The sequence below is a fragment of the Rissa tridactyla genome, chromosome 1 (genome assembly GCF_028500815.1).
Source record: "Rissa tridactyla isolate bRisTri1 chromosome 1, bRisTri1.patW.cur.20221130, whole genome shotgun sequence".
Taxonomy (NCBI): Eukaryota; Metazoa; Chordata; class Aves; order Charadriiformes; family Laridae; genus Rissa; species Rissa tridactyla.
The window spans coordinates 201637370-201663126 of NC_071466.1; the positions used below are offsets into that span (position 1 = coordinate 201637370).

A 25757-nucleotide genomic window follows, 5' to 3' on the forward strand; every position below is an offset into this window, starting at 1 on the left:
GGAAGAGACGCATAAGCCAGTAGGTTCCACTGGCAATGGCTGCTCTCTACTGATGTTTGTCTAATGGATGCAACCTGAGAAACGTACTATCTACCAAGAAATAAAATCTTACGAAAAGACGGCAAATAAGCTGGAAAAGGACAAGCAATCATTCTGATTTAACACTAGAGTTTAAAACACAGCTTCTGCTCTCTCATCCGCTCTCCGTTGCATTGGCTGTGGCACTCATCAGCCCCCTCATCGAGCTAATCTGCAGAAAACTAAGAGATACTGCCAAGGAGTAGGAGGTAACAGGAACTAGGAGAAAAACCTATTTCAGCAGTGAGACAGTAAATCAACTTACCAATGTTGTCAAATTCTATCAGTGTTATTATTTGCCTTTTCCTATACCTTCTGTAAAACTTTGTAACTGTTTTGCATTTTACATGGTAGGATTATATGCTTTAATTTGCATTTCTTTTCCACAGTAAGCCTCAGGGTATCTTGGTAACACTAAAGTTTTCCTCACACAAGAACAGGGTAAAGCTGTAAAGTAGGACACCAGGGCACTGCAAACAGAGCCTGTCTCACCTGCCTGTTTTGCAGTGCGTATCCTGTGAGTCTGAGCACATCACTCATTGCCACTCCATCAGCCTACTGGTGCGCCGGCATACAGCAGTCAGGCAAGTGGTACTAAACAAAAAAGCTTCCTGGCAGGACTAAATATTAGGTTGTACGCTTGAACTCTAAACATTCACACAGCACTTACCACCACGTATTTAAAATTGAAAACTAATATACATAGCTGCTACAATTGCAGCAGGTTTTTTTACTGAGCAAGTTTTTAGCTATGGAGCTTGTGTCAGTGTCTCTTCTGCCAATTATGTACTACTACAGAGTTACTTACACAGAGAAATCACCGCACAAAAGGCAGCACAAAAAGGTAATTCATGTAAGAACATCAGATCAGAAGGAAAACACCGTAATGAAAAATACATGCACTCCATTCTACGTGAAAAGTAAATAAAATGAAGTACTTATATGCCAACAAAAATTCTTAGGCTATTTAAAACACCAGTCAGTATAACACCATGTTATCTTGTATCAGGATGATTTGATGGCATTGTTAAAGACTTCCTTCCGGCTCCAAACTGCCCAGAAAACAAGTGTAGTTTTGAACTCAATATTTAAGGATTTTAAAAATACCGATAGTTAAAATTAAACACTGTTCTGCCCTAAGCATTGGTGTACAACCGCTGACTTTCAAGACATGTTGCCATTTCTAGTCAAGGATGAAGAGTTTAGAATGGATGCAACGTAATGGCATTGCTTTCTCCCCCCACCCAACAGAGAAATACGCAGCTACATAAACACAGCGGATCTTAAAACTGCCTCAAGGACAACACACATTTTAAGAAATAAAATAAAGCAAAATAAAAACTTGATGCAAACTTCAGTAAAGTGTCTTAAATTGAAGCAAGGATACTTTCTGAGGTTTTGATGGTAAACATTTACAATATTTATCTAGAGTAGAACAGCACAAACACCAAGCATGGAGATACCCCCAGCGTTTCTAATACAGGATGTTGAATCTTTTAAGTCAGAGTTAGAAGCCGACAGAAGTCAGTTTCAAATACACAAAGCAATCTTTAAATTAGTGTCAAAATGCCCCTCTGGCAAGGAACAAATATAAAACTAACTTGCGTTTCGTTAAGTCCATAGAAATATGTTAAACACATATATCCTGAATAATTCAGCCATCACGCTATCTCATTTTACCAATCCTTTATGCCAAAAAATATGACAAAATGTAAAACAAAAAGGCAAGAGAGAATAAAAAGATAAAACAGAGGTCTTATGTTATACTATTTTGGTTTGTGGAATCTTTTCCACTTGACAAAGTCTATGAACATTCATATTAATCAGTTCTACAGATTTAAGATTTGAGTACCTTGGGCGTAACAACAACCAATTTCTATTTTGAAAGAATTTACACAGTATTTTCAGCATAAATATTAAAAAACCCACAAAAACCACAACAAAAAAACAACAATAGCAAAGGCCAAATAAGTGAAAAAGTGGAATAATCCACTCCCATTGAAATACAATTGAGGTTAAAGAATAAACCAAACTAAATATTTATGGCTAAGAAGCTCTCACAACATAACCTTTGTAAGCAAGATGCACAATGTCGTTAATTTTTCTACTTTACAAAGTTCTGCTATGGAAGACACTGATATATTTCAGTGGATTTCATAGATACAGTTACAGAATACCAGAGTATTTACTGAAGTGAGGATTTGGGAATCTTTCCAAATTTCTCTTCCTCTCAACTTTAACTAGCTCAGGTACAGGTATTTTGGATTATATGCTCATTGATTTACTTCACAGAGCCTAACAAATGACTGATGAATCCCAAATTAAACTAGACAGAAAATATGACACCAGCCAGAGCACCTTTGCTACCGTACATACCGAGACAGAGATGGACACCATTTAAGCGTGCAATCCTATTGTCACCGAAGTCAATGGAAGAAGTGCAACAAATTTTGAGAGACCGAATGCAATTCTAACAGCTCCTGACAACAGTTACCTATTGTGCTAGGAAATACATAACAGCAGGCTATTTAAGTGTGCTGTCATTGCCCTGAAAATCCCCTGTTGCAGTTCATCAGAAAATGGGGCCTGCTCCGAGAATGACCAATATGGAATTTAAGCTGGAGACAGCACAATATTTATCTTTCCACTGCAAACAGAGGAAAATGTGTAGCTCAGCAAGACAAGGTATTATTTCAGCTTTGATGGGGAGAGGGGAAGAAAAAAGAGACAAAACGCTTGTTTCTCTGAAAACATCAGCAGCAGGATCCTCTCTTTCAAGAGAAGCCGCTGTTCTCTAACCCTTGGGAGGGGAGGGAAGCCATCCACCATCAACCTGGATTTCTGCAGGAGACAGGGGAGCTAGAACGCACTCCTGGTGCAGACATGAAAGCAGCTGACAGTTCCCCCTATCTTCCCATTCCTTCCACATGAAGGAATCCGACTGTCCCACCTATCCTGACCCTCCTTCTGGCATTGCACCCATGCCCTCTGCAAATCATGCTGCGCACTGGGACTAGAGCCGCCTCTAAGCAGTGCCTTGCAAAATGCCCCATCCCTTCCTGAGAGCCATACGACAGGTAGAGGCTGAGCAAAAGCCCTCACATCAGCAGTGTAGGGATGCCTGTAGTCCATGCTGTGGCTAATACTACATTGCAACGTGGTTAGTTCATCTTCCCTCTGAACTTATGCCGCAGTTAAAGGCATTTCTGTTTACAGTAGTTCAAGAAAATCAGGACGAAAAAGTCAATACATGCACATCCCGAGTAGCCGCTAAAATAGCAGAAGGAATAAGTGTGGAAATTTAAGGAAAATCCCCATGTTTTCTTACTTTCCTGCTTTAGGATAGATGAGGTAGCAAAAGCAAGCCATCATCGGTCTTTGAGTACAGTGAGAAAAGCAGTTAAGGATCTATCCAGGCCCTTACAATTATTAGCAGGATTGGTCCTTCCATCTGTATCTGGAAAGCTAAATTTCTTTCAAACATAAGATCCTCTATTATATTTTTGCCTTTACTAATTTTACATCTGTCTTTCAAATCCAACATCACAGGTCCATCCATAGCTAGACCCTCTGAAAAACTCCTTTACCAATGTATCTCTAAATGACATTTTGGCCTGCAGCAAGTTTTACAGTTAATATGAATTGGAAGATAAAACTAACTGAACAAATTCCACCCCTAAAGTGGGTTTTCCATTTGGAAAGCATCACTGCTAATACAGTTGTAAATGACAAAGCTAGAAATCATATGCAATGGAATGGCTTGTTGACAAGTTATTTGTGTAAAAATCTATAATGTTACTGCTTAACACTTTAGCAAAAACTTTGCACAAACTTTACCAGCTCTCGTAGGTTCACTGCATTTATTGTCTATATTATCAGGTTGATAAATCCATATTATAGGTTGATAATAAATTTGGTACAAGCACAACTGAAATCTGATTAGCAACCTGTAGAATTGCTTGAGGTTGCTTCAGAAAAGGGCTGGCCATATAGGTGACTGTCTACATTAAGATACTCTCACTGGCTTTAAATACACCATTCACCAACCCAGGAACAGTCTGCTAAATAACAAAACCTAGAAAACAGCACAGACCTGCCGCACCTGCCACGTCAAAACACAGAATTACTCCTTAAGCATGTTTAATACACAAAAATAACCCCAATTAGGTATGAGAATCCCATTTAGGTATGAGAAACATTCACTTAAAAGATACACTTGGAAATCCCATGTAAATACATAAGTATTAAGCTTTTAAATATTATCGAGAACTACTGTAATGCAACAGAATTTGCTCAAAATCGGAATTAAATAATCAGAGCCACTTATTATGAATAAAGACCCTTTCCGCGTGGCAAGTTAGTGTGAGAAATAACCACGCACTTGGTTGTCAAAAGAAATTTCTCAACATTTTCATAGAATCATAGCTCACAGATGAGCTGAAAGTGAAGTCTGGGCAAAAACTGCTACTCCTTGGACACGTATGGGTGGTTAGGTGAATTAAGGAAGAGCTTTTACATCATTTTAGCACATTGATGACACTAATCAAATACCAAATGCAGTGCTAGAGTTAGCATGGTAAAAATCCTTCAGGAGTTAGAAATGCTGCAGCAATAGCAACAAAAATTATTCAAAATGAGAGAAATTAGCTACAGTAAAACATTTAAATAGCTCAATCTTTCAGCTTATCAGAAACATCTTACAAAGATAAATATTTTCCACTGGAAGAAAATGCCAGGTAATAACAGATATTGAAATGAATAATGAGACAAGAGGGAGATAAAAGGACCCCAGATGGAAGCAATAGCCAAATTCTATTCTGAAATTTGTCGAAGATGAACAACCAAATAAGGATACCACCCCTTAGGACAGATTAATGGTAGAAGTGATAGATCCCTCAATTCCTAACATTTTCTTAACAGATTTGTATACCCTTCTACAAAACACACTTCACCGAAACAACGTACTGGACTGATTAAATGAATAGCAGGCAATTCTTAACCCTCTATTAGACATATGAATATATGGTCTGAGTGGACATTCCGGCATTAAAGTCTATGAAACTAACTAAACATTGCTACATAACGAGCAGATGTAAATAGACTGGTATTTAAAGATGTTACATGAGACATTGAAATTTTTAGTTATTCCTATATTTATTAAACTAATTCAGTTGAAAATTCTTACAGAATTTATAATCTTCCCCCACCCCCAACCCCGTTAATTTCAACAACAAAGACAGCAGATAAGAGCATATTGTTCAAATATATAGTTAAAAATTGTTACCAGAAGCTACTGGAACATCAAGTAACAGAACTAAGAACAGGTAAACAATTTTTCTCTGATATCAATTTCTTCATTTGACAGTCAGGTAAGAAATTATTGAGGAAAAATAATTACCTCAACTAGAGGTCAGTGACATAAGGAGTTTTGTCCGGACAAGCAGTAAGACAGAATACACAACAGAAGGATGAATGCTGACAACTGGAGACCAGAAGCTAGTATTGGATTGAGCAGTTAAGCAGACAGGCAGTAAGAAGCCTGCAACTCAGAATCGATGGAGGGCATTGATTAAGCACAATTCAATGTTTTGCTTCTCTGAAGAGACAGAAGGGAGTATTGACACTAACCCATGCTTTGAGTGAGTGTTCATTTTACTACCATAAATTTTCATGACATCAAGTGCTTGGTTTTGAAGGGCAAGAAGACTGAAGACATTAAATGTTTCTAAACCATAATGATCACTGAAGTCTTCTTCTCTTATTACGATGACTCTCAGATGACATTAAAACCAAAGGTTCAAGAAAAAGCACACACAATCATACTGGCATGTCCAAAACACACTATCAGAGTTATGGAGATTTAAAAAAGTACTTACTTGGTATGTGTCCCACAACCTGATGGTACAGTGTAAAGGGACTTCTCTCATCAGCAGGTTATTCATCCAACGGAAAGCAAATTGCAAGTATTTCACCTCATGCTGATCCAAGTGCCTATGAACTTGCTCTGAAGACAGAATAAAGAGACATTTTACTCCAACTTTTCTGAAGTCCTTAAGCATCAAATGCACTGTTTGAAAAAATAAAACACTCCTCCAATTCCAAGCAAATAAAACGTGGCGGTGCATGCAGACTCTTACAACTAAGTGGAAGTCCCCAGACTAGAAACGACTACTTAAACATTACATTGGATTCAGTTTTCTGCCTCTAGATGGCTTAAACAACTGCTCTCAGTTGTGCTATCTTAGGGAAAGATTAAGGTCAGAGCTTTATAATATACAACAAAAAAATACAGAAAGTTATAAAGTGAAATGATTAGATACTAATTTCTTCGGCTACAAATTATTTGGGGCAAGACTACAAGAAACAAGGTCTGCAAATAACATAAGGCCTTCCAAAAATAAAGTGTCGGTAGTAAAAATAAGACAATATTAAATTAATAAGGCGAAGAAGTATAAGGAAAGAACATGTAAAGGTTGCATTCACTCAAAAGCAAAAAAAAAAGTGAGACTAATGTGTAGGAAATACAGTGAGCAAATTTAAATAACTTGCAACTTAAATAATTTCTCAATGTAACAAATAAATACAAATAAACCCCAGTACAAATCAATGGTTTCTAAAGCAGTACCCACACACACTATGTTTATTGTAGCACTTTTACTATTGGAAAGTTGTGATAATCACCTGCATGGGTTATTGCTAGAGCTAATAGAACTAACCTGCTACATGGATTTTATATATTTAGCAGAATTTCCTCCAAAAAGGCTCACAGACATTCTGTTAATGGGTTTTAGCTAACAGGCTCAAGTATGACGTTGCCATGGTGTAAATGAAAACAACTGCAGAAATGCTAATGTCTTATTATTTTGGATAAATATATGACAAGAAGTCTTTGTTAAAGCCTAAATAAAACATTCCTACTGTCTTTCTTTATAAAAACACATTCTTTGAGCCATTCCCACGCGTCCTATCATTGGATACCAGAGAGAAGGGCTCAGCACCTCCGTCTGCACTTCCCCTCCTCAGGAAGCTATAGGGAGCAATGAGGTTGCTCCTCAGACTACTTTTCTCCAAACTAGCCAAACACAACGTCCTTAGTGGCTTCTCATAGGACATTCCTTCCAGCCCTTTCACCAGCTTTGTTGCCCTCCTCTGGAAGCATTCAAGACTTTACCATCCTTCTTAAATTGTGGGGCCCAGAGCTGCACACAGTGGTCAAGGTGAGGCCACACCAATGCTGAATACAGAATCACAGAATGATAGGGGTTTGAAGGGACCTGTGGAGATCATCTAGTCCAACCTCCACTTCCAAAGTAGGTTCACCTAGAGCAGCTTGCACAGGATCGCATCCAGGTGTGTTTTGAATATCTCCAGAGAAGGAGATTCCACAACCTCTGCAGCAGGATAATCACCTCTTTTAACCAGCTGGTTATGCTGTGTTTGATGCACTCTAGGATGCGGTTTGCCCTCTTGGCTGTCAGGACACACTGCTGACTCCCGTTGAGCCTGCTGTCGACCAGCACCCCCAGATCCCTTTCTGCAGGGCTGCTCTCCAGCCACTCCTCTCCCAATTTATACTTGCGCCTGGTGTTACTCCATCTCAGGTGCAGAATCCAGCATTTCGACTTGTTACATTTTCAAATATTAAATAAATCACTAATGATTGCCCAATGCTCCAATCCATCTAGATACCTCTGCAACGCCTCTTGTCCTTCAAGAGGGTCAACAGCACCTCCCAGCTTGGTAACATCAGCAAACTTGCTAATGGTGCATTCAACTCCTGCATCCAGATCATTGATAAAAATATTGAACAGAATCAACCCTAGCACTGAACCCTGAGGAACGCCACTGGTGGCCAGTTGTCAGCCAGATGTAGCCCCATTCACCGCAACCCTTTGAGCTCTGCCCTTCAGCCAGGTCTTCACCCAGAGCACCGTGATTACGTTAGTTATTTGGGACAAGTACAGAATTACTACCGCATGTCTGCCTTTGCTCTAAGCAAATTTAGCTGCAAGTTAAATATACTGAAGTGAGATACTATGTTAAATTTATTCTTTAAATGTCACATGTAGCTACCTATATTGCAGACTATCACAATTATACAATCCACTACATCAAGCAGGATGCAAAGACAAGTCAGTTTTGTTTCTAATTGAAGTTCCTAACTCACAAACATTTTTGTTCCTCACACAGCAGAAAGAAATTTCATTTGCTTGCTTGCAGCCATTGAAAGAAAGTAATGAAGAACAATAAATTGTGCCCGTCGTGATATTTCAAGTACAGTTGTTAATAAACTAAACAAATTTCTTGAAAGTTGCTTTCTAGTCTAAACAAGGTGAAAAATAGACTACTAAACTCTGTGCATTGACTAAAAAAGCTAATTCTTCCTACTTTGTAAGTAATTGTGAGTAGAGGCTATTTTGCTGATAAAGGTAATTTGGACAGCCATAGTCTAAATTTAAATTTTCCATTTCAATGAAAATAAGTACATGTGCGCAATGAACATGCAAGATATATAATTACTGTCAGCTTTCAGACTTCAAGTATTTTATAAAAAATACTTCTACTTCAGTTTATGATAGTAAAATTATTTTACAGTTTAAAAAAAAAAGTTCTTTTGTCAAAATTCAAAAGAAAGGAGAATTAAGTTTAAGAAGTTTCCCAATACTTCCAATAAATCTATATATGAAGTTTTGGCAAAGCAAGTCTTCTGATTAAAGAATAAAATACATTCTACAGATGCATTCCAAAGTAGCATACCGCCAAAAATATGCATTTTGTACAAAAAAAGCATTTGTAACTATTTATAATTTAATAAATGCACTTATTGGATATATTAGCTTGAATGATCACATTTAGCCACTTTAAATAGACTCTTCTTATGGCAGAAGACCTACACATATAAAATATCTATTGTTAATGTTTAATGTCAGCTTCTCATGCTGTTTTATTGATTTCAGAATAAAAGTTGTAGGTGACTACAGAAACAAACTAAACAAAAACAAAAATAAGAACAAAAATAATCTGTACTAAAGCGTGACTTCACTGCTGTCTTGAGTGGGGGTTACTGTCAGAATGAGTGCCTAGGAAAGTTTACACATACATAAGCAAAGTGGAATCACAAAATAATGGTAAAATTATGCATAAATTGCCATATTACAGTGGCACAGCATGGTGCCACCGCATCCATCTGTATAATTTATTACTTCAGAATATTCGCCTTTTGGTGTTGACCTTTATTTAAAGATTCCTATCAACCCTAGCAATCTTTTCTGATTTTAGACTTATTCTTGACACTTTTGGAAATTATTTAAAGTTAATTTTTTACTCATATTTCATACCCTGGGCACTTCACTTTTAACTCCATTTTATCAATACTTTATACATATTTCATTGTTAATATAAAAAGCACTAATTGTTAAAAACTATCTGAAATGCAGTTAAACTAAGCATCTCTGATAAATAGACCTTTCAGTTCAACCAAAGGAAGAGAAATGCGTATTCCTCATGAAGAGCCACACAATTCCTCTTGAAGAGCGTGCACTAGCTATAAGAGTAACTCCTCTGGTACCAATCCAAAATGAACAGTAAAATAATGAGCCAAGCTTTGCCACGGAGGCTTATTGGCACTGCCATCTACACACAGAGCGATGTTTGTCCATTGCCCTTTAATGTATGAAAAGATGATACAGAAATATGCCAGCGCTCCTGTTTTCCAGTGACCCTCTCGCAGGTTTATCTTCTTTCCGGCCCATGCAAATAAAGGCATTACAGACTAATCACTCAGGGACTAACATAACAGAAGACAAGCTGAAGAAAGCAAACAGCGTGAAGCACTGACACATTTCAGAAAACAATTTCCATATCCACTACCAATGAGAATTTCCACTGCCCAATTCTCTTGGGTTTTTTTCATCAGTCACCTTGTTATTTTTAAAAACAATTGACATTGCAAGGAAATAAATAAGCAGCATAATCTATAAACTTAGAGATAATAATACATGCACCTAATAGGAAAGCATGACACCCAGAAGAACCGTTGTTTCAAAATGTAAAACCCTTTCACTTTGGAATACATAAAGTCTCTTGCAGAATTAACAAAGGAGTCTGTCTTTTTTTTAATTGTCTAATGACTCTTTTGGAAGATTCCCTGTATGAAAATGTGAACCTAACAATGACAAGAAGGTTTTTAAAACAAAAAATAAATATTTCTTTGGCAGGTAATGAACTTATGGTGGAACTTAGCAGAGACAGAACTACTATGCATAACTAAGAATTATTTCAGAGATACTCAAGGTCTTCAGTCATTATTTTATTCATGGTTTTTTTTTTTTCCCCTCAGGTAACTCTTGCTATGAAATACAACTTAATGTCTTTCCAGATACCTTTTAAAAATTTGATTAATAGACCAATACGATCCGAATTTCTCCTCCTCTCTTCTCTCCATGGGTAAGAAAGACAAAAATACAGCAAGTTTTCAGCTGCAGAATTTCATAGGAACTTGATAGAATTTGTTCCTTTCCTTATGAACCAGTTTTGAAAAAAAATTAATCCGTTTAAAATCCAGACAACTTTCACCCCATGTTAGGTCAAATGCAGTAAGAACTTATTATTTATGACTTAAATCACTCAATTTGACAGTTAATGGTGATAATGAAGCTTCGTAATGTAGGCTACAGCAAATCCATAATTAAATTTTTAAAATGTTCTGTGACAAATAGCCAAAATATTACAATGCCTGGCATCTCATTACCTCATGGTTAATCAGATTTCTCTCATACAATACCGTGCAAACATTTACCTTTTACTAAAGATATCAGATTATCAGTTAAATTTTGCCACTGGTTATAAAAAGGATGAATTTTAAAAAAGAAAATCACATAGTTTTACCTCAAATTCATTCACATGGGATGCGCCTGCAAGCCTGGAATCTGACCATTAGATTAAAACTAGTAAACTGCACTGCCGCTATTCGAGTGGTGTTGAGTAGGCAACAACGATGTTTCTCTCCTTGTGCAACGTTGCAACTTCCAGGCTACAGAAAACTTTTCATGGCCCAGCCCATTACAAGTATGAGCTGTTACGTGCAATGTAAGTAAACAGTGTAAAGTAATGTTTCTTTTCCGGTTTCTTCATAATGCTGTGACTTGATACTTGACCAACAGCTTCCAAGGACTAGTTTCCACCTACAAAACTTTAGTACTGTTTTCTTAACTGTGGAAGGCAACTGATCCAGTAGATTTTATTCTATTTAATACAGTACTATAGCAGGCATTTATTTCTACTTAGCTGAACTTTCTAAAAGTGTGGGTAGCTATTAAAAAAGAGAGTACTGTAACACAAATGAACTACATCATCTAGAGGAACACGGCTTACTAGAAATGGCGTTACCCGCAAGGTTTATCACTGCAAGTTTGCACTTGTGAGACCAGAACTTCCTGAAAAGCAGGTGCTTTACGGTGCACCTCTGAGTTACCACAAATGTTTGATAAAACTGGTTTTCATAAGTATTGCCTGCAAGCTTCCAAATATCCCTAGGGAACATGCATCCCTTTGATCGCATCAGCCCCCATATAGATAGTCATCCATGCTTGTCTTCCATCGTTTTGCAGCATATCTTGCTCCAGTTTGGACTCATAGACAGGTGATTAACATGGAGCAGTTCATACAACTGCACTCATCCAGTTAGAGACTCCACAACCAACATATCCACCATCAGCTCGTCTGTACTATCCATTCAGTCAATAGAGCAACAAAATGACGTGTTTTCTACTACACCTAGATTCTTCAAACAGTGCTATTTGCTTAAAATTATAGCTCTCACATACTGAACCTTGCTGTCCAAAAGAAGGAACTTTGTCATCAGTAAACGACTGCTTTCTTTCTGGGTACTCTGCCTACCAAAAGCAAATTTTGTGGTTCATTCTCTTGCTTCCTGAATCATTTCTAGATTGTTCAAAGCCAGTACGTTCATGGCGGACAAAAGCAAAAGGAGAGTTTGGAGTAAAATCTCAACACCGGATGTTGCCAGATGCAGATTAAGGCTTACAATTTCCCAACCTGACTTAATTAAAGTCTGAACAAAAGCAATTCTGTCAAGACTACAGTTTAGCTATGAGTTATTATTAGTTATGTACGTTAATTTTTATTACACAGAATCACAGAATGGTTTGGGTTGGAAGGGACCTTAAAGATCATCTAGTTCCAACCCTCCTGCCGTGCACAGGGACACCTCCCACTAGACCAGGCTGCTCAAAGCCTCATCCAGCCTGGCCTTGAACACTTAATATACATTAATAACAAAAGAAGTTTCTGATGACTGAAAAAGACATTCATCAGATCATAAACGTGCACTCGAAGACAAGATCTCATTGTGATACACAATTTTGCTACAAGTAATAGTAGGGATCCGAGTAAAAGATTTAAATGCTGATTATATCTTGTTTCACAATTAGTTTGCTTTTTATACCTGGCTAAAATCATCCATTGTAAGAATTATAATAAAAGCATTTTTTAAAAAAAATTAATTGATAAGTCCCGTACAAAATGAAAAGGTGACTGGCAGAAAACCAGAAATATTACCAAATTATATTGTCCTCATGGCATACAACTTAGAGATAATGGTCTGTTTGAATCTAGCTCACTAGATGTACAGCTAGTAGCTATGGGTGAGACTGAGAAATATCTTCTTCATACACAAAAGATACGGCCGATACTCCAATACCAAAAAGCCCAAGACACTGATCCCAAAAGCAAAAGAAGAAAATACTAGAGGAGACACGGAAGCAAGACCAAGTTGCCTCAGGGAATCAAATGCAAGTAACAATTCCGTAGTATCCAGTACAAAATGGAAGAAACTATTAGGAAAAACAGTCAGTAGTGATCAAGAAAGATCGACCATTCTAGCTGAAAGTTAAAAATACACCCTGTGTTCCCTGGTGGAACTCAAAGTTAATATTAAAAGTGCAACAAACAACAGTAAGAAATATGTTTGAGAAAACACTTCTACTTCCAGGTAGCATTAATTGGACTTCTGTAGCCCGTTCTCCCAAATCATAACTGTGTGCATTCATAACAGGCTTTATGCCTAACACTTTTTAAATTCCCCATCATGTTACACTTCTTTTTTCTTCCCTTTTTTTTTTTTATTTGGACACCAAAATAGTAAATTTTGCCTATTTAAAAATTCAAGTGCTTAGAGAGGTCAGGAATTTACAAATTACTTTACCGTCAGTCTCAACTCTTGCTAAAATCTCTGAATTCTGTAATAGCGTACAAATATAATCTCCACAGTAAAACATAAAAACATGATTTAAAAGATATATTAAATAATTATAATGCCCAGTGAGCAGCATTTAGGATTGGATTAAAATATAATACAGTAATTACAACCATAAAATCAGATAAAAAATAACTACTGGTGAGCTAAATAAGATGGCTTTGTTAAAAAGAAAAAGAGCTTTATGGCGCAAATTAACTAAAACAATTATGAAATGCTTACAAGATTTTTAATCACTTCAACACCAAACTGACATATAAATATGGACCAACAGAGAAGGTCCTTATTAATCACTAATTTTCAACAGCAGCAATAAGGTCTAAATGAATTCTATTTCCATTTCCAATGCAAAATGCTTCCACATGGTTAAAGCCTTTTCAACTATTACAATTAGAGCTCTTTTTTCCAGATACTTCAACACAATCCTAGTTCAAAATTATAGGTGTCGGTAAAATGCTTTACAATATAATTAAACATGAACATAATTTTGCACATACAATTAAGTATTTTTTAACCATACTTTTAAAAAAAATCATTAGCATGATTGAATACACAAAAAAGATTGATCAAATGTCACCTATTACCACAGTTTCATCATCAGTTCATTGTACAAACACCCAAGATTCAAGTTAGAAAAAACAGATTAGTTAATCTATATCTATCACAGTAGATTGAACAGATCACTTGTTCTGTGCGTTCCTACTAAACAACAGTAAGTTGTTTAACAAGAAAACGTATTAGTCTTAGTTGATATTTTGCCTTTTTGAGATTCAGATTATCCTAAACAAAAAAAGCAAAGCAATTTTTCTCTGCAGTTTAAAAAGTTCAATCAGAACAGAAACTGAATGTTCTTCCAGAAACTATAGAAGTATCAGAACTACTCACTAGTTATCTCTAAGTACTTTTTTGGGCTTAACTCATCATACAAAATTAAGTTCTTGGCAGAACCATGAAACATTTATGTTTGAAGCATTGGACGGTTTTACGGGAATAAGCATCTTCATCTTTTGGGACAAGAACCTGCTGAATGCCAAGCACCAATGCAACGTTCAGAGGAGAAACTGTAAGAATCTCTCAAGTAAAGTCTGGACATATGAAACTTTAGAAGTCCAGAAAGAACACAAAGCTCTTAAATCAACTCAGACATTAGAAAGGATAATTCCACCAGCACTAATCCTATTCTAATGAAGGATGTTTTATAAACATCTTCAATTAAATAAGAAAACATAACACGATACACAAATACTAAGAATTATACCAACCAACCCTTTAGACACATCTACAGCAAATATTTCAAAGCATGAGAACTACACAGAACGGCGCAATGAAATAAGTTCTTTCACTGTGGATAAACAAAAATACATATAAAAATGAAATTTTTTTAATTGACTACGTTTCATTAAGAGCTTGACCTGCACATATATACCCAACAAAACATATATAAAAATATTCAAGAGATTAATATTTTAAATTTTTCTGTGCATAAATAGCAAAAATATATTCAATGTATAAATTTAAGGCCACAACATGAAAGTACTTTATTACAAGCATTTACTTGTATCATTATTTACAGAACTTCAGGCAGCTGACCAACCAAGACATTTGGAACCCAAGGCAGAAATAAGTAAAAAAAAGTGTGATTAGAGGAGCCAACATTAATTTGTTCAGAACGTTAAAACAAAATGCATTATCTAATATATATTCCATTTGAAGGTAACAAAACAAACACATTTAAAATATGGCAAGAATAAAAAAAAAATAAGGCTTGCAAAATCCTTAATATAACATGGTTTTAAAAGGTGAAAGAACATTTCAACTCCACCTAGGCATAAGTAAAAATATTTTCCCAAACAATACTATGTACTATTTAATAAAACAATCATTCCTTAAAATAATTTGAATATAACAACTTTAATTTCACACTAAAAATACCTTCCTTTCTCTTGAAAAATTTGCAATGTTTTTTACAATATTAAAATGGAAATAAGCCAGAAATTGTCCCAAGTAAACTATCATATGTAAGAATACCTGTAGTAACTCTCCAAAACAGGTGGCCAGAGGATGCATTCACAGTGGACACAGCAGAACCACTGAAATATTACTGAAACTTTGAAAAGTGTAGCTGAATTCTAAATGAAATTCCTTATGGGAAAGTCAAAATGCAAAACTCTCTATGTTCTTAGGTATTTTTTCATTGCTTCCATTTTCAAAAGAAGGCGGAAAAAACTAAATACAGCAATAGTAAGAGCTTTTTTCTTTCTTTCCTTTTTTTAAATAGTTTTCTGCCTTTTTATTTTTCCATTTCTTGTTACTAAGATTCAAGGGCCAATTCTACAATAAGATCGGTGATTACTGGTGCAAGAAGCTGGAACACTAATAAAACAGAATTTATATCACTGCAAGAAAACAAGAAAACATGAGCACAGATCAGGGTGTGTAGAACACAGATGCAAATACCAGGAGCTTCTTTATAAAAGATATAGAAAAAAATCTTCCCAAACTTGCCCTCACAGAAGATGCAGAATATTTATACTAAGTTGAGTCGTCAATACTGCTTTTATAGTTTATTGTAATGCTAATGAGAAGATGACATAAATAAAAATAAATTTATAATAGGCTATTCTTTTTTTCTACAACTGCCTTCTTGCTAATTTGGAGAGAATGTCATGCAATTTTAAGATCTTTTATCAATGTTTGGAAACCGAAGGCTACTTTTATCTGCAAATGCTCAGCCTTCTCCACATGGCTACCTCAAACTCTAATGTAATTACCAGGCGTCTTACAGTAAACTGAAGCAGCTGAGACTCTCCCAAGCATGAAACCAGCCAAATGTGAAACATCTGTAAATTCTGGAAACACAAATCCTGAATTAATTTTGGCATTCTGACGCCACGTTTCTTTGCTTTCAAGCCTAAATGAAGCAAAATGGAAGACAGCATGCCACATGAGTGCGACCTTCTACAAACCATGAGAGATGGTTCATGATTTAGGGCAGAAAAGCTCTACCGACATTACAGGGAACAGAAAAAATAATTAGTTGTAACAGATTCCTTATATTATTGAGCTATCTATTGATCCTCCCTCTCAATATTTTTATATAATTCCTAAAAGAAATCTAAATGTGATAACAAGGAGATAAATTAAATTAAATAATGTTTTATCTTCAAATTCCATCTGGTCTATAACAATGTTCTATTACAAAATTCAAAAATTCCATGAAACGCATGATTCATCATTTACAGAGTAGCTTGGCTATTTGAAGTCTACCGCAATGTTCTGCGGTCTAGGCACAAGGACAGTTACTTTGAGAGGAGTTGCGATCCATAAGGCTCAGTTAATGAAGGTTGCTTGAACCACTAACATAATGCATTAACACTCTCCAAAGGGCGAGCATCATTTTTCATACACTGGTAATCCATTATTATTAGCAAACAAGCTGTACAAGCTTCATCCACTCACGCAGCTACTTATTACGTTAAGATTCTCTTCACCATGCAGTCACGTAGCATCGAGAAAATAATGTGACACAGTAGCAACAGGAACGCTGTTTTCTTCCACAATAACCTTAATTAGCACTTAGGATATTTACAGTAAATATAGATAATGAGATTTCTTTTTTAAAAGCAAAGTTACTGAATTCGTATCAACCATACATTTTCCTTTAGCTACAGTATAGTAGATCCAGTATAAAGATAAAAAGACAAAACCAAAAACAAATGGAGAAAGGTAAAGCACAATAATTTAATCAAACTATGTCACGTATCCATCAAAAAGCCAACCAAGTCAGGATCCCTTACTTGAGGCATCCAAAAGGTTATGAAATGACACCAGTACATATCCACCGTTGCCTATCTAACAACTAAAACTTTATTTTAATCTTACGTGTACTTTGGTGCATTTCTCTGGCAGAAGAAAGTAACTGAGTGGACAGTCTTCTAGACAAAAAGAAACACTCCTAAAAATATTGAAAAATGCATATCTTTTACTATCCAAAACTTTAACTGGACCACTGTAAGGATTGTGATCAGAGGTACAAAGCCCAATTGACAGCTAATTATTGATGGCATCTGTCAGGGGTCAATACTGGGGCCAATACTGTGCAACACCTTTATTAACAACCAATGATGGCATAGAATGGACTCTCTCTGTTTGTGGATGATACCAGATTGGGAGGAGTGGTTTACATACTGAAAGTCAGAGCTACTATTTGGAGGGACCTTGTCAGGCTCAAGGAATGACTGATAGGAACCTCCTGAAGTTTAGGAGAGGCAAACATCCCATATCTGGGATGGAATAGTCTCATTCAACAGCACTGACCGGTCACTGAATGGCTGGAAAGTAGCTCTGTCAAGGAGGACCTGGGGGTCCTGGTGGCCAGTAGGCTGCACCCAAGTCAGAAGTGTGTCCTTGCAGAAAGGAAGGCCAACTGTATACTGGGATTTCTAAGCAAGGGAGAAGCCAACAGGTCAGGAGAAGTGATTCTTCCTCTGTACTCCCAGAGGCAACAACCAAGGTAGTTAAGATGGAGCACTTACACTCCAGGAGGCTGACAGAACTGGATTTGTTCAGCCTTTAAAGGAAAAGTCTATGAACAGCTGCAACTGCCTAACGGGAGAGTGCAGAGAAGATGGAGTCAGATTCTTCTCAGAGGTACACAGAGATAAAATAAAAGGCAGTGGATATCAATTCCATAAACAAAAATTCTAATAATTTATATTTTTAAAAAAATTAGTATCGCAATGACAGTAGTCAAATCCTTGAATAATCTTACCCAATGAGGCTGCAGAATCTCCATCCCTGGAGTTGTCAAAACTCAGCAGGGCAAGACTCTACACAGCCTGATCTAAGTTGGCTCCATCCCCTTAGACAGAGGGGCAACTGTGAAAGTTTGGAACACTGACTTCCAGAGGCCCCATTCAACCCAAATGGTCCTACGTTTCCATAATGTCATTTACACCCAAATTTACTGGTTTCCTTTCCAAAGAGCAATGACACCTTTTTAAAATACTTCAGTTTCCACAATGAAAAAATGGTAATGAAATTCCCTTCACACTGAAGTGTTATGAACCCCATTATTTTTAAAAATAGTTTGCTTTAACATCTTTTCTACACATGCAACAGGTATGTCATACGGACAACACGCACCATAAAATATACCTCCCATACGATGAGCAATTCCTTAAAGTTAGGGTTTTGTTTTGCTTTCTCCAACTAGACTGCTTCAAAACAAGGAAAGCATCCTCTACTACTCAACCATGTAAACCATCTAGAGTTAAGATTAATCTAAGATGTTACTTTGTAAGTATTTGGAACAGTACGAAAAATCAACATTAACTAGCAAACACTCATGATGTCTACAAAAGAACACCAGAAAAAATTTCTAGTGTAGAAAAGTTATTGTTCAGTAGCTATCTTCATTCTAAAAAAAAAAATCTTGGCAGTTATCTACAGTCGCAGACATTGACACAAAATCTGCCATAACATACAGCTCAAAGTAAAATATCCATTATATTGGTTGCCTCCTTCATTGAATACTATACAATTGAGATCAAAAAACATTGAAGAAAAAATTGGATCCACATTTAGAAAGACAAATAAACAATTACAGTTTTTGATGTGTAACTACTTCAACAATTTCCTATCACATACAGTCCTATAAAGACCTCACAAAATTATTTTAAATCAGATAAAAATCATGAACCCACACTTTACATTCCATTATAAAGCTTGGTAAAAGACATTTTAAGAAAACAGTTATCTGTTACAACTGTCTGTCTTTATTTCTTTTAATTTAAGCATAAAGCCTTAAAAATAATGCTTCCCAAACCTGACCATTGAGAAAAGTTATTTAACTATACCCCCAAGGCGTTGAAGGTACAAATAAGTCCTCAGCATTTCTTTCTTAGAAACTAAACAATAATATCTTGTACTATCTTTATTATTTTTATTAAACAGAACCATAAGGTTGATTATTAGAATTTTAGAATTATTAGAATTAGTATTTTTCATTTTAAAAACTTGGTTTAAATTCCTGGTTAAGAATTTTTTCACATAAATATTCATCGATCAAGTTCAGGAAGTGTATTTATAGGCATGATAATTATGTACTTTATTTAATATGCAATCATTTGCTTCTATAAATTATCGAAATATAAACACCTATATTGATATAAGCACAAAATGAGTCAATACGTAAAAAGTCACACTGCAAACAGTCAGATTACTTTTGAAATAACAAAATATATTGCTTTAAAAATATTTTTAATATAAATATTTTGCCACCCTATATACAGAAGTACCCCCTTATATTTTTAATATTCATTTACATTTTAAACAAAAAATACATCTACAACAAAATTTCTACATACATTTACAAAGATAGTATAATACTACATAAACATTGTTCTCCTGCCCTTTAGTTTTTGATCATTAAAAATACTGTAACATCCTAAAAGGCCACAAAGAGCATTATCAAATATTGAGGATGTAAATATGTGCAGACCAAACCAAAATCTGCCATGGTAAGCACTGGGCACAAGAAAAACTCACAGTAAGTGTAATAAAAAGATGGAATTAATCTTCCCAAGAAGATTATCAAATATTAAGCTACACAAGAAATATTTTTCTATCTCGTCATTGGCAGGCTAGTGTCGCAAATATATGCCTGGTTCTGCTTGGCAACATTTTGTTAATACTCTATTCATTAATTTAACAAACTATCAAGAGAGTATGTTTAGAACGGGCAAGCATTATCTCTTGCATTTCATTTAATTAAACTCTGTTCTAGCAATATGACAGTCAGCATTTCATGAAGGGAATTATTTTAAGGATGAAGGTAGAAAATATTTCAAAGTGCCCTGCTAAAACATGAAAGCATAATCTAAAATTACCCTTGCACACACTGTAATTTATCTATAATATTAAAGATGTTATTTCCAGAGTTCATAATTAATTGGATTCCACAGAGAAATTATTCAGGCATTCCAGATAGCAAAATGATGCACAAAGGCACAAAACATAGTGCCGAAGGACAACCATAAACAACCACTGTGACTTGCCCGAATTACAACAATCATTGAGCTTAATGTGAAATGAATACTGGCTGCCTTTTGTATGTGGTCATTACTCTGCTGCAAAGAAATTGCCATTGAATTTTGATTATATTGCCTTAATAAAAAGTAATGAAAGTGGCTCACGCTCTACTGGCTTTCTTTTAAGTGATACACGACAGTGATCTTCCAAAGGCCAGTGTGCCACAAATTGATTGAGTATGACACCTCATCTGAGGAAGGCGACGTTACCCCACCATTGTAGGTGTAACTGCAGTGATGTTGGCTTGACTCCTTGCGAACACTTTAACGAAACAGCATCATTGAAACACCACTTAGAAATTCAGTAAGCTTTTAAGACTTACCATCAATCCGACTAACAAGTTCTTCTAACATTTTCACTTTCTTCTGAATTCCTGGCTGGGCAAACGTGTAGTTGTCCTGAAGAAGAGATCATATACAAGTGTAAGTTTGGGTGAAAAAAGCACTTCTTTTCCTTCAATTACTTATCTCAATCCATGTGGTTTTCTACGTTTTCTTAAGCTGTTTGTGTTTTGCTTTTACGTTTCCTAGGTCTGCTTCTACAGTTAGGTAGTAACTCATCACATTGCGCAGTCCTACTTCGAGTGCCCATCTCTAGCAGTACACCCTACAGCTATTACTGCATCAGTTGCTCTCTACTCGCTAATCTACTGCCCCTGAAGTTACAGCTTTATTGCAGGAGTCCAATTAGCATTAAAAGGCTTTCATCTTAAATGCCAAAATGTGCCACGCTACAGACTTTTTCAAGGTGATTTTTTTTCTCATAATTTTACAATTTTATCACAAATAATGTAGGAAATATGAAAATTTAGCCCCTATTCAGTCACAGGATAAGAATCTGATCTTTAGAAGTTCAGAATAATACCTTCCAGCAGCATAAGAAATCAAAAGTCTATTTCAATGGAGTCATGACTGTTCTGAACCGAAGGTTACAGTTAATACCATGAACCAAAATCTAACACACAAGCTATATAGCTAAAATGGCAGGGTATTTGCCTGTGTTTGTTTGAATGTATTAACTCTGACTGTATTTTTTATTTTTGGATTGCAGCTCTATAATATAGACTAGAGTTTGAAATAATGAAAAAGAGAGAGATATCTCCACTTTAACCCCAAAGTGATCAATCTTTTTAAATAACAATATTATTTAAACACACAGCAACGTGTCTGAATATGTGAATGACAATCCTTCCACTCAACTCATTTTGTTATGGTTTTCTACACAGATTAAAGAAGAGAAAATTACCAATATATATTTTAAAAGAAAGTTGCTATGTAAAATTGTTTTCATGTAACCACTATGTACACAGAAAACCAGGGTAAAAGATTTTTCATCTCTACTGCTGTTATTTGAATAATTCCTTTACAAAAATCAATGTAAAAATATTTTCACTGATGTTGGAATATTAATTTTTCTTGGCTCAATTTCAAATTTTAAGTTGGCCTTAGAGTAAACAGGATGAATATAAGTTCATTTTTATGTATCTTGAGGCATTTTTATTTTTATTTAAAAAAAAAAAAAAGGCCATAGTGACTTTCTTGACTATATTTACACGGGGTTTTTTATTTTTATTTGTTTTATGAAACTGAATTGCAATATAATCTTCAGATTCTATAAAACTGCCATAAAGTATGAAGCCTAAAAGTTCACAAGAGAACATTATACATTAATAATTCTGATGGTTATAGCACCATCAGCCAACAAGTGATTTACAGTATGAAAAAGTCAATTATGTGCTCCGATCACTTGTAACTGACCACAGTAGTAGCTATTTAAAAAAATATAGCAAAGTTCTCTACTGGCCTAGCAGTAGCACTTTTGCAGTATTTGATATTAGAAATCAATGTATAAACCAGAACGATGCTGCCGAAGAAGAAAGGACAGTTCTCCGAATTTTGGAATTTTCCACAGGAATCATCAACTAAAATAGGCAAATCTTGGCATTGTGTCTCAAACAGAACACGAGCATCCTCATGAGCGCAATAAAGCATCAAAACTGAAAGAATGGAAAGTCTCACACGGAATTCAAATCTACTCTAATCTTGCTTTGGGGACAGAGAAACTATCCCACGCATTGGGACGATACCTTTTATACAAGCCTGACACGCTCCTGTATTAGTCGTGTATTGGATCTTTAGGAAATAGTATATTTATTTTCTTTACAGAACCTACTCTAACAAGGAAAACCGTACTTCTTTTGTTTGTTTGTTTTCAAATATTTATATACTGTTCTCTTTATTTATTTTTAAAAAGTTAACTGTTATTTCTACTATTTCTACAGCAATACGGTACTCAATTTTTTAGTCTATAAAAGTATCTTCACATATTTAACGCTGAAAGCCAACACAGAGCTAAAACACTACTACTTCGATCATTAGTCTCTCCCCAGGTAGTGCAACTCCCAACTGTTATCTATGAATCTTTAACCGTTTTCTTTCTCAAAGCATCATTTACTCTGTACACACCTGGAAATGCAACCCAAAACTGTCATCTTGGATTGGAAAACAGGTAAGTTTGCTCTTCACTACATTTGATCTTTCGCCTATTCATTTATTTTTCTGGTCATTATTTCACTGCAAATGAACACAGCTGGGAGTCACTCTTCTACTTGTGCTGACTCATCTAACTGGAAAGATCTTTGTTGGCTCCCCCAGTCCTCTCTTCTAAATTAAACTACACTGTGCCATCTTCCCTCCTGTAACACTTTTACAATTGACTTTCTGAAACTTGTGAAACTGAGAGGACTTTGTAAACATAAAAAGTATTCGGTTATCTACTATTCTTGCTCCTTTTGTGCTTATCGGTGGAAGAAAAAGCTAGTAACAGAGTTAAAGAAAAAAAACACATCCTACTCATCAAATTCCTGAATTTCATTTTGCTATATTGCTCAGGGCAATATTTTCTACATGTATATATTTTTTTCTATATTGCTCAGGGCAATACAGAAGTAGAGTGGTTAAGATTTTAATTCCTCTATCATATAATTTAATTGGTGATACCAGCTTTGAAATTTGACTCAATTTTACTCCCAATTCTTCTACTTCCTCCCCACCAAGCAGCACAGGGAGATGTGGAATGGATGCTGTGGTCAGTTCATAACACTTCACCTCTGCCCCTGCCCATGGGCCATACACCCGGCCAGAAAGCCTGCTCCTGCGCGGGCTCCTCTCCACAGGCTGCAGCTTTCATCAAGGCACTTCCACCTGCTCTGGTGTGGGGTCCCTCCATGGGCAGCACGTGGATCTCTGCTCCACCGTGGACCTCCATGGGCTGCAGGGAGGCAACCTGCTTCACCGTGGTTTTCACCATGGGCTGCAATGGGAATCCCTGCTCCTGGAGCAGCTCCTCTCCCTCCTTCTTCACTGACTTTCATGTCTGCAGGGTTGTTTCTCTCACTTTTTCTCACTCCTCTCTCACAGCTGCTGCACAGTGTCTTTTCCCCTTCTTAAATATATTACCACAGAGGCATCACCAGCATCACCAATGGGCTCAGCTTTGGCTACTGACAGGTCCATCTTGGAGCTGGCTGGTGCTGGCTCTGTCCAACTTGGGGCCTCTTCTCAGAGAAGACACCCCTGCAGCTCCCCTGCTACCAAAACCTTATCACGTAAACCCAACACAAGCTCTCTGATAACTTTTGCAGAAAAAAGCATTCCAGTATTCAACTCTCCTACCTATTCCCCCTGACAGTTGTGGGCCCTCATGGGAAGATTTCATTCCTCATCCTGCACATTTCTGTTGTATTTCCTCATTTATTCCCTGTGTAACTTTGACCATTGATACTAAGGAAAAGACAAATTGAAAAAGTCATAAGTAACTGAGAACAGGATTGTCTTGCCTGAACAGATCTTCAGCAAAGAGTTAACAGAAAATACCTTGTATTTCTAACAACTGTTCTTGACACATTCTAGTAAGTGTTCACCTATGACAAAGTATGCATGAGTACACAACAGAATCCATGATAAACATAAAAAATTCATGCATTGGTGTGCACTACCTAAATTCCTTGATGTTCTGCTCAAATAGCTTCCAACACACTTTCAGTGAACTATGCTAACCTACTTCACAGCTGAATAGTTATAATATCCAGCTCAGACTCCGACACATAATTAGTTTCACCTTACAATACAGAAGGTTAAGACTTTTTAATGTCACAAGGGCTCAAAACTTCCTTCAGTCTTTGTGTTAGTAGTCTGTACTTATTCTGTAGAGGCTAGTATAATCACCTCACTGCCCTCCAACTACAACTAGGTCTGGCAGGACGACTTCTCAAAAAATAATCATTATAATTTAAAATAAAATATTTCAATTACAGCCTTCACTAAACATGAAAGAACATATTAGGTAATTACTTTTTTTCTTTTTTAAGGTTGGAGAAATTCAAAATGGAAGAAACTTGATTAGAAAGTGAAAATACAGAAAAAAATGCACTGAACAAATTTAACTGTGACTATCCTCCTATACTTACAAAAAGAAAGGCGGTGGAGGGGAGGAAGAGAGATGGAGATCACAGCTTCCAAAAGCATATTTAAGCACTAGGTATCAAGTGCCATCCATTTTGCTAGCTCTATTCTGAATGCTGACAGTAAGATAAAACTTACAAACGTGTTTACTTTGAAAAGTCCTAAAGTAATCTCCTCTGTGGATACACTGAGAAAGTGACATTGAGTGAACTAAGGATGGTCCTAATTCCATTCTTAATATCCTCCAAATGTTGCAGTATCTACACTGTACAACCCTACCATTTTTTTTTATTTGTCTATCAGGAACAAAATACCAAAGTAGATTCTAGTATTTTCAACCACATGTATCAATGAGATTCTTATTCGTCACTCTGATGCGTATTGTAACAAATATACTCCATTTCCAATCACCATATGCAGCCACAATACTGACAGCTATCTGTTCAAAATATTACTAACTTATGACAGAGTGCTAAAAAGAACGCAGATGCTTTTTAAGTGCATGTTAAATGTACTTCTAAAGCAACTGTTCAGGAAGTTCAACATATCTCCATGTTATTTTAATTTCAAACCTCTTCCAAAATGCTATGCATACTTCATAACAGTGAGTCTGTAATAAATCGAAAATCTTTCTTTCTGACTTCTTCAATTATTTCAATTACACGTGGAAAAAGGAACATAAACAGCATTTGTGAAGGCCATCTGGTGTATAAGTACAAAGGCAGCTGTAAGCACACACAGAAGGAATCAAATACATACCGAGAATTATATATAAATATAACAACATATGTATATTATGAATTTATTATATATAATTACTAAGTAATATATTTACACTTCCGTGTGTA

The 25757-nt window shown here is 36.0% G+C and overlaps 1 protein-coding gene across 2 annotated transcripts in view; it reads right to left on the minus strand.

The window, feature by feature from the left end:
• TBC1D22A (TBC1 domain family member 22A) overlaps positions 1-25757 on the minus strand; it is a 180995-nt gene that overhangs the window by 76601 nt on the left and 78637 nt on the right. For both annotated transcript variants that reach the window (XM_054220612.1, XM_054220700.1), the window contains 2 exons: positions 20769-20844; positions 5955-6082 (listed from right to left, as the gene is read on the minus strand). In XM_054220612.1, the coding sequence (XP_054076587.1) occupies positions 5955-6082; positions 20769-20844 (204 nt within the window). The remainder of the gene's footprint in view (positions 1-5954; positions 6083-20768; positions 20845-25757) is intronic.